The sequence below is a fragment of the Dermacentor andersoni genome, chromosome 9, assembly GCF_023375885.2.
Source record: "Dermacentor andersoni chromosome 9, qqDerAnde1_hic_scaffold, whole genome shotgun sequence".
Taxonomy (NCBI): Eukaryota; Metazoa; Arthropoda; class Arachnida; order Ixodida; family Ixodidae; genus Dermacentor; species Dermacentor andersoni.
The window spans coordinates 68,638,675-68,656,292 of NC_092822.1; the positions used below are offsets into that span (position 1 = coordinate 68,638,675).

The following is a 17,618-nucleotide window of genomic DNA, read 5'->3' on the forward strand; positions in this document are numbered from 1 at the left end:
AGGGGGAAAAATTCTAGCAAGATTGCACCCTTGAGTCAGTGACAGGCATCCAGTTCATCTCGGCCTGTGAATGCCAGTCATATGACTGAACGAATGTTTATAGAACCAATGCTGAACCTCTGTCTTCACAGTGACCACTGCGCGGGGCTGATGGATTCTTAGTTTTCCATGTTTTTTTTTTCTCTCTCTGAGCAGCTCCGAGTGACATGTAAGTGTGGTATGTTACACAAAGGGCAGGGTCTATCTATCTCCTAATTTAATTGAAGTGCTGAACTTAATTAAGGTGCTGACACCAGTAAGCCTCTACGACACCTTGTTCACCAGTGTGCATATCAGGATATCTCAGCAGCTGGTTCTGGCCAGAGGCAACAACCACTAACACCATTTGAAGACCTAATACCAGCTCGAGTTGATATCCACACATGACGCTATTAAACATCACTGTTGGCTTGTCAAGAGTCCCAGTGCCAGCTTGATTACGTCATTGCCATGGTGTCCCAATGAGAAACAGGGTTATGGGGTTTGCTAATGCTTAACTATAAGTCCTGTATAGGACATTCTAAGATAATGAACAAGTTCCACTTAAGCTATGCATTCCAGCTTGAGAATAGCTTGAGAACATTTCATCTGGGAGTATCGTCTGTACTAGAACATTGGGAACATGTCTTGCTGTCTAGCATACCTAACATGCATTCTTGTACTAATAATAAGACCTTGCTATCAATACATAAACACATTAACTGGAATGCAGAACTATATTGAATGGAAACTATGTCATCAATCTGTCCATGAATTTGCAGGAAAGACAAGAAATTTGGCCTATTCTTCTACTTATTACAGCCTGGTTTCAAGTGGACATTCCTGTTCTCTTTGCTAACTTCTTACATAATGACCAATTTCAAGAAATATATATTATAAACCTCCTTTACAGTCATGAACACATTTTAGGTCAACCCATTAAAAGCAAGCCAAATCTTCAATATGCTGGCATAGCTGTGAAGTCACATAAAGAGACTCTTTATGAAATTTCATAAATGATGGAGTCAATTTCCATTTACAGGGATTTACAGAGCAAGAACAGCATTTACAGAGCAAGAACAGTGCAGCGGTAAGCACAAAATCTTTTTTCGAACACGTTAAGTGAAATATGCACATCCCTGTATGTAATATTGCAAAAAGCTCCATGACTGAGGGAGCGGGAAACCTTTCAATGCAGTTCATAAATCACCATCTGGCATTAAAAATTTATTCATAACTTGATCTACAAAAAAGAAAAAGCCGTCCACCTGCGATTGTTACAGCTTCTTCCCTGTGTGACAGGACATGTGACTGGAGAGGTTTCTCTTGCGCGAAAAGGATGCATTGCAATGCACACAAGGAAAGGGACGCTCTCCAGTGTGACAGCGCCCATGCCGATTGAGGGTGGCACTGTCAGTGAATCTTTCTGGGCACAGGCGGCACTGGTAGCAACGTTCGCCTGTGTGGCTCCGCACATGCCGTTTCAGGTTGCACCTCCGAGCGAACGTGTTCGGGCAGAGGTGGCACTTGAAGGGGCGCTCGCCTGTGTGTGTGCGCAAGTGTTCCATCATGTACGTCTTGTCGTTAGTCTTGTAAGCACACAGCTGGCACAAATGCAGCCGGCCTTGCACTGAAACAAGCAACTGATCCTGCTCCAGGGACCCTGATGTCACGGAACCTGCAGAGTCACAGGGAGCACAAGAAGTCAATGCGAATAATGCATCACAGATGTGATGGAACTAAATTGCTATAGCTGGGAATCAAAAAAAGATGGCCACACTTGTAGGCAAAATGTAGCAAACTATGTAGCATTAGTGTCATGCCATGTAGCATTAGTGTCATGCCAGCAGTGTACCTGTGCAGCACGTCTCGCACAACTTTCTCTCTGCGTGTAAAGAACTATAACCATCCTTAATTGGCACGAACTCGTACAGCCAATACACAGAGGTCGAACTTTGCATGCGATTCTGATACCATGCTTAATATTGTCAAACTACTTTGTATATGCAACACTGCATTATGCATTCATACAAGTGACTATATATTACATGCTTTTTCTTTATTTTTATTTTTCCCATTGCAATGCAGCACAATAAGACAGAAACTGATATTTAAACATATGACTTATGATATCTTATATGTTTCCTGGGTGCTAGATTCCATATAAACAACAAAAGGAGTGAGGCACACGTGATCATGAGCAGTAGGTGCTCCTAACGGCAGCTTTCTCGCAGTACTTGCCAATACCTGTCATGTGAAAATGCCACCATGCCTCGGTTTTATAGTCCAGTACCAGCAGCTCTCCTTGCAGGTCGTCACACTTTGCCATTCACAGCTGTTTCCTCCAAAGCATTCCAATAAGCATCTTCACCTATCTGTTTCACAGCACGCAGGGAAGCATACTGCACATCTTTAATGGGCAATAACTCAAATTCACCGCCGTTCCCTTTGCAGGTGGCACGAAGTGAGCATCATGTTTAACTTTGACGGCATCAAGGCATTGCATTCCGGCATTTCCCACCAGCTATATTTCATTCTGTTTCCCATTGCCATCTTAAAACAGCATGCGTCTGAGGTAGTTCAGGCCCCACAACCACGACACATGCCACCTTCTTGTGCCGCAATGATTCTTGACAAGTGGGCCAAAACTTCTCACCAAAATGCTCCGCCGAAAAGAATCTAGGCCGAGTTCAAGGAATAAGAATGTAAGCTTGCTGAAGCCACAAGAACAACGCGCATCTTGGGTCGCTCTGGCCCAACCAGATCTGTGTGCATCAGCGTCTTGTGCTGCAATGATTCGTGCCACACTTTACATAACGTAGACGTCAACTACAGTTGAGTGTGCCAAATTTTTTAGCAAATGGATTGTACATTTTATCAGTTTGTACAGTTCTTCTTGCATTTTCCCCAAAACATATCACTGAGGTTCTACTTACTACACACTTTTTAAGCAGCACAATATTTGTACTATGCAGCACAACAAAAGTACAAACCGATATAGTAACATATATGAAAGCATGTGAAAGAAATGAATGTGAAATAGTATGAACGACATTGTGAAAAAAATATTTCATGGAGGGGAGAATGGCATAGCGTTTGGTGGTGAATGAGAATACCGCCACACTTCCGTGCATCAAGGAAACAATTCTTTCCCTGTCAGTGCCACTGCAAACAGTAGAATAAATGAAACTAGCCAACTCACGTGAATTTTGAGAACGCTTCGACTTGAACGCACAATACAAATAACAGGGACAGACAGGTCTACAAGGTAATCCGTGCAGCCCAGTAACACATGCACTGTAGTCCAGGAGGGTCACTGATACCTCTAAAAACTCGATGCACTACTTGAAATCATTGCCAACATAACAATAGAAACGGTGTCTGCGTGTGTCTATCAGTCATTTGTAAATAGTGTAAACTTTTTTCATCATCATTTTTGCTTTAGTGCAGTGAAAGCAATATGGTGCTTGACAAATTAGGTTCTCTCAGTGAAAGTGGCATACACATATACAATCTGTTAAACATATCTGTGAAGACAACCACAATCCTGCCTGATGTATTACTTGATGACACTATGGTCTCTACCATTACACTGCAGTACCTTTTTGTTTTAGAGCAAATGGATTGATTGCACACAAACCATGCAGAGGTGGCCATCAGTTAATGCAGTCACATCACCGTCACAGTGTTAAATCAGTAATAAATCAAACGGCTTTGTCATGTTGCAGTGCAAACTACCGGATGCTTCCCAAGAATAATCTGGTGAGCTGGATTCCTGGCTAAGTCCGAAGCACTTGAATACCCTGCAGTAAGGGTGCACACATCTGTAACAGCACCAAAATCACTGCAAATCCAGCACAAACAATAACAGTACATTCAAACAAGCATTTTCCCTTTGTGTCAAAAAGCATATCATGAACTACACTTACCAATATATGATGCCATCTATTCATTACAAACTATTATTCAATCATGCCAAACCTACTTAATAGGACTGGAGGGTAGGTGCAGGTGAGCAAGTTCAGATTAGCGTACTTCCGGGGAAACCTGTTAGGAAAGTGATAGTGAAAGCCAAGCAATACATGTGGAACAGAGTGAAGGAGGGTTGCCTTGTGGTTATAATGGGCAGAGTGATTAACATACTGATGTGATTGGGGAGAGGGATCACAAAGCAAATAGCCAAAGGGGTTACTGATCTGCGAAATACTTTAAAGGAAGTGCAAATCGAAGTGTGCAGGGTGCCAGAGATTGAAAGGCAAACATAAGAATTTGAAAGGGCAGTGGCTGCAGTAAACAGGGAGATTTGGACGCTAGCTAAGGCAATAAATTTTACAGTCACTGACATCAACCGAGAAGTGCACTGAGCAGGCCACAAAGGCACTTTTGTGTGTGAAGGGATACATTTTAGCGATAGTGTGGCAACACATCGGACGTCGATTCGCGGCATGGGCGGGCCCCAGCCAATCAGGAAGGCAGATTAGGTATTGTATGCAGCAATACACCAGGAAGAAGCAGAATGAGACCATGAGGAGTTTGGAAAAGGCACACAAACGATAAGTATAGAGACAGTAAATTATGTTACACAAACATGCAGGGTTGTCGAAAGCAGTAACAATGGCTCAAAATTCCCACACAGTTGACCAACAATGCTATTAGCATGTACACACTCTGACAGTGGCATAGCCAGAAATTTATTTCGGGAGAGGGGGTGGAATTTCTGCCGATAATTACCACACAAACATGCACACACACCCACAGAGAGAATGGAAGCCCCATGCAAAAACTCCTAGCACTCACCGGACAAGAATGCTTTAACGAGGGTGCAAGTTTTGCAGCCACTTCGCATCAAATTATGTTATCATTCTTGTGCTATCTTTAAAAATATTAAAAAAACTAAAATTTTGTTTGCAAATTGTTGCATTTATATAACGTTTGTCGATGACCTAGCTGGTACACGACTTGGAAAAATGAACAGCGCTAAAAGTAGGGCCACACAAAAACAAGACAGTGCACTATCATGTGTCTTCTCATTTGCAGGCCATACTTGTTGCAGCCCATATAACAGTGGAGATCACCATTATTTTCCTGCCAAGCATTCTAGTACGTGGTACAGCCACGGCTAGGTATGGGAGAGAGCGGGTACTATTTTGCAAGTTTCCTATCACTCAATCGTTCTTTTGGAGTTGTAGGCATGCTATATTATTATTCTAGATTTAAAAATAAAGGAATGAAACTTTGCACTAGAATTTCGACAGTATCATATGATGCAAGTTTCACTTACTTTTGGTGACCTGCTGTCCGACTTGTTTGATGAGATGTTTGGAAGTAACTTGCGATCATCTGGCGACACATATTGCTATTTGATCACGCTCAAGAACTGATTAGGCAGATAGTCTGAAGCCGGGCTGCTTCCTGTTTAGAAGCCTTTGTGAAAATTACGGCAACTGCAGTTCTCAGTAAAATATGGGCCAGTAGCTCCGAGAGATTTGAAAGCATTGTGTCTTCTGACACCCGTCTGTTCTGAAAATTGCCGAGACGTTTAGTTAGGATGGGCTCTCCGCAGCAATCAACATGTGTTACGATGTGGTAGGTGAACCTCAGCTAGGCAACTGGCCACAGCTGTCTGGTGTTGAACAATCGGGCAGTGACGAGACGTTCTCCCTATGCACATAATTATCCGCCAACTTCATTCTTGACGCCTTTTATGCACGTCCCCTTCTCCTCATATCCATCACTCTACACCCCTTCTTAGCATTCTTCTTCGTTAGTCAATATCACACTCTTGCACATTCACCGGTTTGCTGAATGGTGCAGCGGCCGCTGACATTTCTATATTTCTGTTTATGCGTGGTCTTCAAGGCCATTCTCCTACCTGCCCTCCCGCCTGTTTGTTATGTTGGTTTCTCAGCTTCCCTGGCCCAGCACCACCATCCGTGATGTATTTTGCCGTGCGCAAATCAGCATTCTTTTAAAGCAAAGCTTCTCCCTTTTTTTCAAAAGTTTGGGTTGGTTCAAGCGTGCATATACATGGAAGGAGCATTGCAGAGAGGAAAGACGCGAGAAACTCGTTTGGACTTTTGCACCACGTTGAATGCATACAATTCCCTCTGGAGCCCCGTGGGCATCCATTGCCACATTAGCCTCTTGACAGCTGTAATTACCCATGACCCCCTGCAAGACCACGACAGAAATCGCAGCGCTTATCATTCTCCAACACCCAAGTCCAGAGGGAAGCTAGATAGAATGGTAGAGAGGAGGGGGAAGAGAGGGCAGAGAATGGGTAGAACTGACGGTCGCGAAACGAGGGTACGGTATAACGGCCTTGCCACAATTCACTAACAATGCCCATACAAGAGGGGGGACGGGAGGGGATAGGGATAAGGTGACGTGAGAAGGCGAGGAAGCGTTACTACTATAGACAGGACAGCGGTTGTGGGGAAACTGGATAAACTTAAGTTCTAGGTACGGTGACATGACAACCTGCTCCTCCCTCTTTGGATTGCCACAAGCCCTTGCCTTGCTTTCACATTCAAGCTTTCCCTTTCATCCATGTCTCCCTTTCGGAGCCCCCTCCTGAAACTTTCTGTTCCGTGGCAAAGGAGGGGGGGTCTCGTCAAAAAATTTCGGGTGGGTGGAGGGAGGGGTGTTCGACCCTCTACCCTGGCTATGCCGATGCCCCCTGACCAAAATGCATCTGAGATTTGGAACAGCTGCCTGTTATTGAAAATGTTGTACGGGAAGGGTGCAACAGAATGGGTCAATTGCTGGAGTGTTGTGTTCATTCACCATCCTTTTTTTGTTGTTTTTTTATGTAAGAGCATGGAGTATGCTAAAGAATCAACTGTATTTTTTTAAGTCAGAAAAGTTATCATCACCGATACTCTTTTGTGATCAAAGTGGCACTTTTGTGATCAAAGTGGCAACCTTTTTACAGTCAATATGGTATTGGTTCTTTCTAGTCATGGACAAAATGACATTCTATGGCAAAACTAGGGAGGAGCAAGGTGTTGCTCTCTACCCACAGCATCTAAGTGACTCAGACGTGGATTTAAGCACCAATGGCACTGGCAATCCCAAAATTGGCAGAGCATCACCAGGCGTGATTCAGCCGGGACGCAGTTCATCATGTGTGCGAAGCATTTTTGCTCACCCAAGCAAACATTGGTTGCTTTAAAGAAAACTGAAGAACCGTAGCTGCATCTTGATTCCTGTCTCTGATGGCGAAGAGGAAACTCAGGATGATGAAAAAGAAAAGCAGGGTTTTACTTCCTGCCCACTCTTCCTTCACGTCCACTCTGCAGCAGTGGTTGAGTGTCGCCGGCATGATCGCAAGGTGTGAAGACCGAGGGGAGCTACTGCCTTTTGCTTCAACACATCAAAGAAACTATAGATTACGCAACCTCTGGCACTATACATGCAGGAAAACCGTGCTCATGGGGCCATGCCTATCTGAGCTTGGCTAACCTTTGCACCTGCAGCAGATTATTTCCAAGATAAAACACACGACCAGGGCCGGGCTAGAAGAGGAGACGAGCACTCCTCCCCCACTTGAGCATCAAGCCAATATTCTTCACGACTCACCCTCGCACCAAGTTCCCTTGCACCTAAAGCATACCACACGTGGGGCACGATAGGTTCTTATCGCACTTGAACTTTATAAGAAAGTTGATGGGGAACACTACTGGTATAATACTACTACAACCCAGTATGTATAAACTACATTGTTGTCCCACAAGGTTAATCCTTGCTGCCGGGAAGATCAAAAGCAAAAGGAAGTGAAGGAAAGATTGGAAGAGAAAGAGAAAAATGAACATAAGTGAGGAGGAGAGGAAAAATCAACTACCAACTTCCCCCGGATGGATCAATCCTTAGGTGCCTTCTATGTGAAGCCAAGGCCAAAGAGCTGTGTTGCTTCCACTGAGGGGCCTCAAAGGTTCAAACTCGCAGCACTGTTTCAACTCTTATGATCTTCATTTCATCGAACACAGCTAAGCTATGCACAGGTAAAGCATGGTAGGGTCTGGTCCCCAGCTGCTCGGGTCCGTGGTGTCACAACACACCAAACGCCTGCTCACGCAGACGCCCCTGCGGGCAATATTTCAAAGAATTAAGCCTGTTCTGCAGAAGCGTATAAAAATGAATGTATAACGTACAAGTCTAGTATTTTTCATTCAGCGACAATTAAGTTTACAGCACTTTCCTTGGACAAAATATTCGACATGTGCTGAATTAGTTTCAAAAGAAGCCTTTCACTTATATGCAACTGTTTCATATTTGTTTGATAAACCAAAATGACCTTGTTACACAGCTTTTGCTGGTTGTCTTCCCACTTTAGCTGTTTCGAGTATTTTTTTCTCAATTGAGCGACAGCGAAACAGTGACATTTCAACTCCCTGAAGACAAAAAAATTTTTTTATTAATCTTTTGTTTGGAATATGATCATCAGAAAAGTTATGTTCAAGTAAGCAATACACATGTTAAAAAATCCAGACATATATGCACTTAAAATTAGTATTTCACGTGTTTATTTTGAGATATATTGTTGGAGAATGATTTAAGACAAGATTTGGGAAATTACTCAAAGGCAGTAAAAATGTCAAGAAATTATGCAGCTCATTACGGGGCTTCATCAAATGTCAACATGACCTTTTTGAATATGACCAGATTATGGAGCATCGTAGCACAATCTTTATTCAGAACACACAGGCACTGGTCATCTTTTGGCAATCTGTCAGAAAATACAAATATTTCCTGCCTAGTTTCATCGCCTGCCACCTGGATGGAACTTGTTGAATGAGGTACCGCTAGTGCATGTGGACGTTTGTAGCTTTTCTACAAGAGCACACCTACTTGTAGGCTACAGCTAAGACTTACTAAAATGCACTAAAACAATGTACAGCTTCCAGTGTAGGGTACAAGAACCAAATAGAAATGCCCATTTCTGGAAGTGCTCAAAGGTGCAGAATAGAGCCTGAACTGAAGCATGTGATGGTTGCTACAAACACAGCCTAAGAACCATACATTTACGGCCCCTCGAGACAAAAGTATATCAAACAATGGCTTGTCGGACAATAAAAAAAGAAAGAAATACACAATAGTTAACAAAAAAAGAAGTATGCCATGGAATATTACAGTAATGATACTAACTAAATACCAGTAGCGAACAAATGAAAATAAATGCGCTTCAAAGAACCAAGTTCACGATAATCGCATAATATACAATGCAAACAGGTAATTACTCGAAGCCAAATGTGGTGACTCAATAGAGACACATTTGACTTCACTTCAGTGACTTAGCTAGTAGAAGAGAAGCACAAATTAACACTATAACGACAAAGTAAGACAGGACAAGCATCACTACCAACTGCTTTATTAGGCCTTCAAATTTGCTGTTATGCTGCACAATATACTCGAATATGCGTAGAACTGTAGGACCACAGGTGAAAACAGAAAGGAAACAAACAACAGTTTTCTAGTTTCATGCCCCAAGTTTCAACAAGGCGCTTTCTGAACGATACACGACTAATGACTAGGCACTGACTAGCCACTGACTAGCGACTGATAAATTTCTCTCCATTTTTGTTGTTGTGGTAGTGTTCTGATATTTTTGTCTCAATCGTGTTCTTGCTTTGCCCAATAATCCCTATACCCACGTATCTGTTGCACAACACAAGCGAAAGTAAAGACTGTGGAGAGAACCACACAACACATTTTGTTGATTGTGCGACTGGTGTGGAGTATGCATACTTCTGTCTTGTGGCGAGTCCTACATACGACAAACTGGCCAATGTGTAAATGACCGTACATGAGAACATGCAGCATCAGGAATAAAGAAGGCATGCATTTGCCTGCACATTGCGATTCCTGCAGATGTGAGCCGCTCTTCTCAGACGTACAGATTACAGGCCCTAAAATAATGTTTGCCAAATCTTTTTTCTTTAATGCGAAAGCATTATATGCCCCATTACGTTGTAGGCATCACCACTGAGCGATTGTACCAAAATGGCCGACAGCTCGAAGAGTAAAAACATGTCAAAGAATGCTCGCATTAGCGTCAAATTTCTCAGGGAGGTTACTGTAAACAAAGTAAATTAATAGCTTTAAAAATAAAATTTTTTAAATTTCAGTCAGGATGGGAATCAAACCTGGGCCTCCGGGGTGCAAGACAAGCATGCTTCCCTGATGCCATGGCGGCTCAATGGTTCTGGTTAACTAAAGATGTGCCTAGCGTGTGTGTCATCGCACATGTCACGTCGAAAGGTGAGGCCTAGTAAATACTCATTGGGCACGTCAAAACACAGCCAATGAGGAGGAAGTGGCGCCACATCATGAGTCCATAGAATGAGGCCATGAAGTAAAAAGTACTAGGGTGCAATCTTGTATGCGTTCCAAAATCAAACGGAGGTGGTCCGTTCTTTACGTCACGAAATAGGTGGTCCGTTCCATTGCATTTGTCTGATAGCAGACGACACGGAATGATTGACAGCAGATATCATGTCACAATTGACGTCATGGTGTTCGTCACGGTTCAAATTGACCAGTCGTGTGCGGCTCGGTGGAATGGACCGCCTCTGTTCTATTTTGGAACGCGTACGAGATCGCACCCTTAATGTCCAATTGAACGCTGCTGAGCAATCCTTCATGTTATGACCCCTCATAGGAAGTGATCTCATTGAGATACTTCACATGTTTTCATTTGGCCTTATTGAGGCGCAGTTAGAACGTAGGCGAGAACCCGTGCGAACAAGGAGCGTGTGGAAAAAAACCTTTCACCAAAGGGACTATAATGCTTTCACATTCCCAAGGTTAAGCAGTCTTAAGTTTCTCTGCTGAATTTTTGTTCTTTTTACAATTATTAATCACAGGTCTGAGTCCAATATAGGCAAGAGTATTGTCTTGCAGACCAGTCTAGGAGCTAGTCAGCGCCTAATCTCAGCTATATCCTGCGGAATGCGCACAAAAAAAGCTGACATGTATTATTAAATTTCACTCCTTCATAAGGTCCCAATGCAATTGACAAAAGAAAGGAATTTATTTATTTATTTACAAAAGACCTTACAGGCCCCCATAGGAGCATGATGTAAAAGGGGGGGGGGTGTATAAACGGAAGCAGTACTATAAGAGCTTGTAAACATATGTTGCAAGTGGCACTTATACATTTCTAATACAAAGCATTCAAACACAAGAGATACAGCATACTTTCAAAATGTAACTGATGCGCAGTACAAACCAGAATGCAACTGAGAAATAACAACGAAAGCAATAAGTCGGTGAACAGATTAAAAGGGTGTTACTGAAAGATGACTGCTGACTTGGTTGCGGAAGGAATCATGGTTTGTTAAGGAAGCGATAGTACCAGGCAAATCGTTCCACAGAGAAATGGCACGTGGAAGGGCAGAGCTGTTGAAGGTTAATGTGTGACCGAAGATGCGCGAGTAACTGAAATTGTTATGGAGGCGTTTTGACTTGCATAAAGGCCTTTCAAGAGGTAGCGGAGACAGCCTATTATCATAAACGTACTTGTGGAACAAACAGAAAAGTGCGATGCAACGGTGAGTTTCAAGTGAAATGATGTCATGATTTTGTTTAATCTCAGTTACGCTATGAGAATAGATATAGTTGCAAGAAATAAAACGTGCTACTCTGTTCTGTATGGCTTCTAGCATATCGATTAGATATTTTTGATGAGGCGACCACACAGGGCATGCAAATTCTAGTTCAGGCTGGACAAATGTTGCATATGCAAGCTTCCAGACGCTGGTTGGGGTGTTTAAGTTTTTTCGTAAATACCACAAAGTTCGTGAGGCTTTGGCGCAAATGGCGGTGACGTGGGATGCCCAGGTCAGGTTAGGTTAGGTTAGGAGCGAGGTGAACTTCGAGATATTTATATGAAGATGCTTCCGAGACTTGAGAGTAGTTGCATAACTTTGGCGCCTACTACTGTTCTCTGGTTTCAATTATATGTTTCTGTTTTCTTTGCTAACTTTTTATATTATGTGTCAATTCATAAAACTTATTTACACAGTCATGAGCTCATTTCAGGCCAATCCACCCTCAAGGCAAGCCAAACCTTCAATATGCTGGCATAGCAGTGAAATCACATGAAGGGAGTATTTAGGAAATTCACATAGACAGTGCAGTCAACTTTCTTCTAGATAATACTGCAAGAAAATCTACGGTTCAGAGATCTGGAAACCTCTCAATGCAGTTTATGAATCCCGTGCTGTAATAAAACATGGATATATCGGCTGATCTACAAAACAACTTCGTGCACCTGACCTTTATTCTAGGGCTTCTCCCCTGTGTGATCGGACACATGGTACAAGAGCTGGTCCTTCCGCAAAAAGGACAGGCCGCAGTGCACGCAGGAAAAGGGACGCTCTCCTGTGTGCGTGAACACATGTCGCTTTAGGGTGTAACTCCGAGAGAATGTCTCCGGGCAGAGGTGGCAGCGGAAAGGGCGCTTGCCCGTGTGTGTGAGCAGATGCTGCTTCAGGTTACAATTTTTTGTGAATGTGTTCGGGCACAGGTGGCACTTGTAGAGACGCTCTCCCGTGTGGGCGCGCACATGCCGCTTTAGGGTGGTGCTGTCAGAGAACGCATTTGAGCACAGATGGCACGGGAAGGGGCGCTCGCCCGTGTGGCTGCGCATGTGCCGTTTCATTTCTGAAGCGCGACCAAATACGCTCGAGCAGAGGTGGCACTTGAAGGGGCCCTTGCCTGCACGTGTGCTCGTGTGTTCGTCTGCGCAGTGCTTTTCATCAGTCTTGACAGTGCGCAGCTCACAGGAATGCAGTTGACCATGCACGGACACGAGTGACTGGAACTGCTCCGAGGGAGACCCCGACGATGAGCAATCTGCATAGCCACAAAGAGCATGAGAAGACAATGCAAATGAGGCGTTACAAACTTGATGGAACTAAACTGCTACAGCTAGCAATAAAAAAGTATGGTCTCCAGTCCACGCTCTGCAGGTGGTTGGACAGCGAAACTGTAAGCGAGAACTACAACGATTACCCTTCATGATGTAGCTTGAAATTATTCACACGGTGACATTCACATGCACTTCCCCTAATTATTAGCCTAAGACATTTCAATGGCCTGTGACCTGGCTTGAGCCACTACTTCGTGCACCTACAAAGAGTGGACCAGAGGGAAGAGAAATGCACTTAACCACACTTTTGCCACACCTCGTATGCACGCTGCTCTTCAGGAGTCCTCACTATACATGGCCTTCCCATAGCACTGTCACAACACAAGTCAGTTACTAGGCAGGTTCTTCTTTTAGTTAGGGAAGCAGAGTTACGTCAGTCCCTGCTTCATGCTGGGGAGCAGCAGTTGTCCCTTCCTGGAAAGTCGCAGCTTATGCAACCGATCTCTTAACCAGGAAACACTTGCGGCCAATGCTATGTGTGAAGGCGAGCTTCCTGCTTCTTTTGGTTCTTTCCCCCTTAAGTGACATCGCTGCTGCCGTGGATGTGAGCGCCACCTGCGTCTGCCGCAGGGAACCCAGCGGCACGCATGCCTCCCGCTGATGCCGCAGATGTGAATACCGCCTGCTGGTGCTGCAAGGAATGCAGCCACACAAGTGGAACACGTCTCCCAAGTTTTTGCCTATGGAGATGACGGACCAATGAGAGGTAGAGCTATGTAGCTTTCCCTGTAAAAAGGATTGCCATGGTTGGTGGCAAAGTATGCTATAACCTTGGACTACACAACCCATCGATTACTGTCCTGGCAACAGCGCAGTGATGCAGTACGTCCCACAGAAGTTCCTATCTCTCTATACAAAAATAACTATCTTAGATACACACAAACTCCTGCTGGCAATACATAAAGATCGGATTTGGCATGCAATTTTGATATTATGCCTACAAAGTAAAACTAGTCTTTATATGCAACAATGCATATGTACTCGCCTATTAAACTAAGTATTACATGTTCTTCACACCACAACGAGGCTCAACAAAATGGCCAACTAATCAAACTAATAGTTCATCAAAATCATCAACTAATATTTGAACACGTGATAATTATAGAATGAAATATAAAAGAAAGAATAAATCTGAAAGAAAATGAAAGACATAAAACAAAATAAGAAATCAACAAAGCATTCATAAATGTTAGAATGGAACCACATTTGTTGATGGAGGAGAAATCAGCCATATTTCAGTGCGTTCCACAAAGGATTGTTTGTCGTTATTGGTGCATTATAAACATTTACTATAATCATTCTTGTGTTACCTCATCAAAAGCAATATGAAACAAAAAGCTACAGAAGGTAACCTACCTACCAGTTTATATTTTTGTCACTAACACTACTGAACACATGCACAAATTACTGAAAAAATATGACAGGCAAAAACCCACACTATATATTACCTTGACTGAACTACATTCTCAGCTAGTATAGCACAGTTGCAGTACTGCATTCCTGATGCATTCCAGTACAGTGCAGTACAGTGAGGTACATTTGTTCCAGACAAGAAAGTCATTGGTCTTAATCAGCATACAGTCATATCACTGCTTCAATGCTAAATCAAGCCTATATCAAACTGTGTCATGTAACAGAGCAAACAAGTGAATTCTTTCTGTGAAGAATCTGGTCAGCTGGTTTCCTGGCAAAGCCTGAAGCACACATTGTGTAGGACATTTTCAAAGAGGCATGGACACATCTGTAACAGCATAAAGGTCAATATCAAAGCCAGCACAAATGGTAACAACACAGACAAACTTTTCCCCTTCGTATCAACAGAAATATTTAGGCTGGGGCCATGATGTTAAACTTCACAGCATATTAGGACCTCACGTAGCTATTGTGAACAATTATTCATGAACTCATGCAAAGCCTCTTCTTAAGAGTGGAATATATATATTTTTTTTTTTCAACGTAAGAGCACTGTTGTCTTGAACACAGATTTCTATTTGCCCACAGCCTTGATAACAACAGCACCTTTTCCAAACACCATGTGTCCCAATGCTCCTGCCAGCGCTCATTCAGCACATCAAAAGCTTCATTGGCGAGTACTGATGAAGTCTCTTCTACAGTCACTGAATAATTAGATGTTCCTCGACTTTTTCATCACTAAAAAGCTTCAGAGAAACGACGACAACTTGCCATGTTGTAATGCCAGAGACTACAGTGCCAGATACGGACTATACAAAGGCTTTAGATATTCGCATAAAAAAGCTACACACTTGCTGAAAAGTGCCCTGCATGCATTAATAAGACCATATGAGAAGTATTTTTCGTGGTTAGAGAATAACGTAATCTAATCTACAAGGCTTTTTGAAAACACCAGACAACGAGATATCTCTATAGCCTACTCAGTGGTGCAAGATCTTCGTTGAAACAGCAGAAAGTTCCTGGTGACATGCTCCAATGTGAATTGACTGCCACAGTGCCAAAGTATAATCAACTACTGCACATTTCACTTGAATGCATGCACCCCAAGTGCCATTTGAACCCATTTGACCATATTCCTGCACACTCTAGCCCCTATGCAGTAGTTTAGGGTGGCTAGATGACTACTGCTACTGCTATAATTATTTCCATAGCCTCAAGCAGGTCTTATCCATAGTGCCTTCTTTCCATGTAAGAACTTATTCATTAACAGATGGTTAGAGCATGTGAGGATGAGAACTTGAACAAAACTGCTAGTTGCTACAGTCAACTCTCATTATAATGGACCCTGATAATCCAATAAAAACATGTTTTATCCTAAGTCCGTAATATCCGAGACGCCTCACTTCCGAAACTTTCGTCGCAATGTTTAACAACTTTATTTCAAAGAGTGAGTGACGAACATCCAAAGTAAAAAACAAACACAAAAGTCGCAGTTTCGGCCAAAAAGCGAAGCACTGGTTGCGATAGTAAATTAAGCAAGATAAGCCCGACGGCAGCAGCGAGCTAATTGACCTTTGTGCTGTCTCTCGCTTCAACGCAATCTGAACGTTGAAAGCACAGCACATGCGAAGCTACCGGCACTGGGTACACTTTGTCCGCATCGCAGCTGCGCCGTTAACAGTAGCCACTGGAGTAGACCCCCCCCCCCCCCACCTTGCCCCACAATTTCTTTCCCCCCGTGCCTCACACGCGAAAGATGGTGCGCTTCCACCCCGCTTTCCTCCCTCCCTCGCGCTCAAGATATTGAGCCGCACTCGGCTGACCCTCGCAAGTCAGTTGCCAGCCCATGTCAACAAGGCAAAAGTTTGTTTTATACGCCTGATTTTTACAAAAATTGCCACTAATTTCATCTGCTGTAGCCGATAGTCCGTTGTAGCATGGCCCATTAAAAGCGAACTTCATAGCATTAATAAAACAAGTTGAACAAACTAAGGCTTAAATATGGTCTGTTATATCCGAAAGTCTGTTGTACGCGGGTCCGTAGTAGAGAGCGTAGACTGTATAGTAAAACGCATGATCCTTATGATAGATTACATTTTGCACAAACCCAAATTGTTTCTCAGCAACAAGCATTTTACTAGCAGCGATACTTTTTCAAGTGTGTCATTTTCAAGAGAGGTTAAGTTCAGATTTTCTGACCAGCTATACCACGGATAAAACCGCTTCCAATATGAGTTCAACACATGAAATTCATTATCAGCGTATAAAACATGTTGTGCAGTCTAACAAAGAGAATTTAATAATAAACTTGTCTTCAAGTGTTATGCACAGCTTTTCTCACGGAAGCGTGGAAGCTGTAAACATGCCGCAGTGGAAAGCTATGGGTGTGCCTCGAGAATGTGTAATGATACTCCTCTCTTGTTTTGTCTGCCATTATCAACTCCTTGCTGGTTAGTTTAGGCAAATCATCAACCATTAAATTCAAGCTGGCTTAACAGCACGGTGTGAATTTCGTGCATGTGGAAAGTTCTTTGCATCATTTTAGTGTAGGGCAAACCAAAATGTGACTAGAATGTGACCACACTCCATCTAAAACATAAAAATCCTGAATTTTCAATTTTGTGAAAGGCCTGACTTAGGCACTTATGTTGCACACAGCTTCATGCACAAGCCCGGCCCAGGCCCAAGGGCACCAGGCCTGGGCCTGTCAGAAATCACTTTACCCGGCCCGGGCCTGTGCAGTACTCTAATCTTTACATCACCTGCTATTTGCTGTGTGGGCATAACTAATACAAAGAAGTAGGTTCTAATAGGTAGCTACAATATCCCCCCCTCTCTTATGAACAACTACATCCATAGACTTTCTGAAACCAGAAAAAAATATTATTCAACAGAAGCTCATTATGTCAAATATCTAGCTATAGTACTATGCAGGACACTACATAACTGCGTTATATGTGATTGCATGAAGTCTGCAGGCACAGTGGTATAAAAGGCACCGCTGAAATTTATGTTCATGCTAGAAAGATCAAAGAAAGATCAAAGAAAGATCATGATAGAAAGATCAAAGTGAGGCAGAGTACCCAAATATGCTTTTTGCATTTAACAAAGATGACAAACCACTCCAAGGTTACAACCTCGGTTCATTGCATGCCAGCCAAGTGCTTGGCCCCAGAGATATGTCAGCTCCTTCAAGTGCACTACACAACATTAGAATCACACAAGTGCCTTCCATCCTCAAGCTGTGCCCACT

At 43.1% G+C, this 17,618-nt stretch overlaps 1 protein-coding gene and 1 long non-coding RNA gene across 3 annotated transcripts in view; both read right to left on the reverse strand.

The window, feature by feature from the left end:
- Positions 1-15,976, reverse strand: part of LOC126528221 (uncharacterized) — a 32,833-nt gene extending 16,857 nt beyond the window's left edge. The window contains exons 1-2 of the mRNA XM_072284546.1: positions 12,307-15,976; positions 1,562-1,696 (exon numbers count right to left, since the gene is read on the reverse strand). Of these exons, the coding sequence (XP_072140647.1) occupies positions 1,562-1,696; positions 12,307-12,682 (511 nt within the window). The 5' untranslated portion in view covers positions 12,683-15,976. The remainder of the gene's footprint in view (positions 1-1,561; positions 1,697-12,306) is intronic.
- LOC129384076 (uncharacterized) lies at positions 2,102-8,099 on the reverse strand. Of its 2 annotated transcripts, none has more exons than XR_008611842.1 (2): positions 5,300-8,099; positions 2,102-3,821 (listed from the first exon to the last, which is right to left on the reverse strand). It is a non-coding gene; the product is annotated as an uncharacterized lncRNA (long non-coding RNA). The 2 variants fall into 2 exon arrangements; XR_008611841.1 differs by having other exon boundaries at positions 2,102-3,842.
- Positions 15,977-17,618: the final 1,642 nt, after the last annotated feature.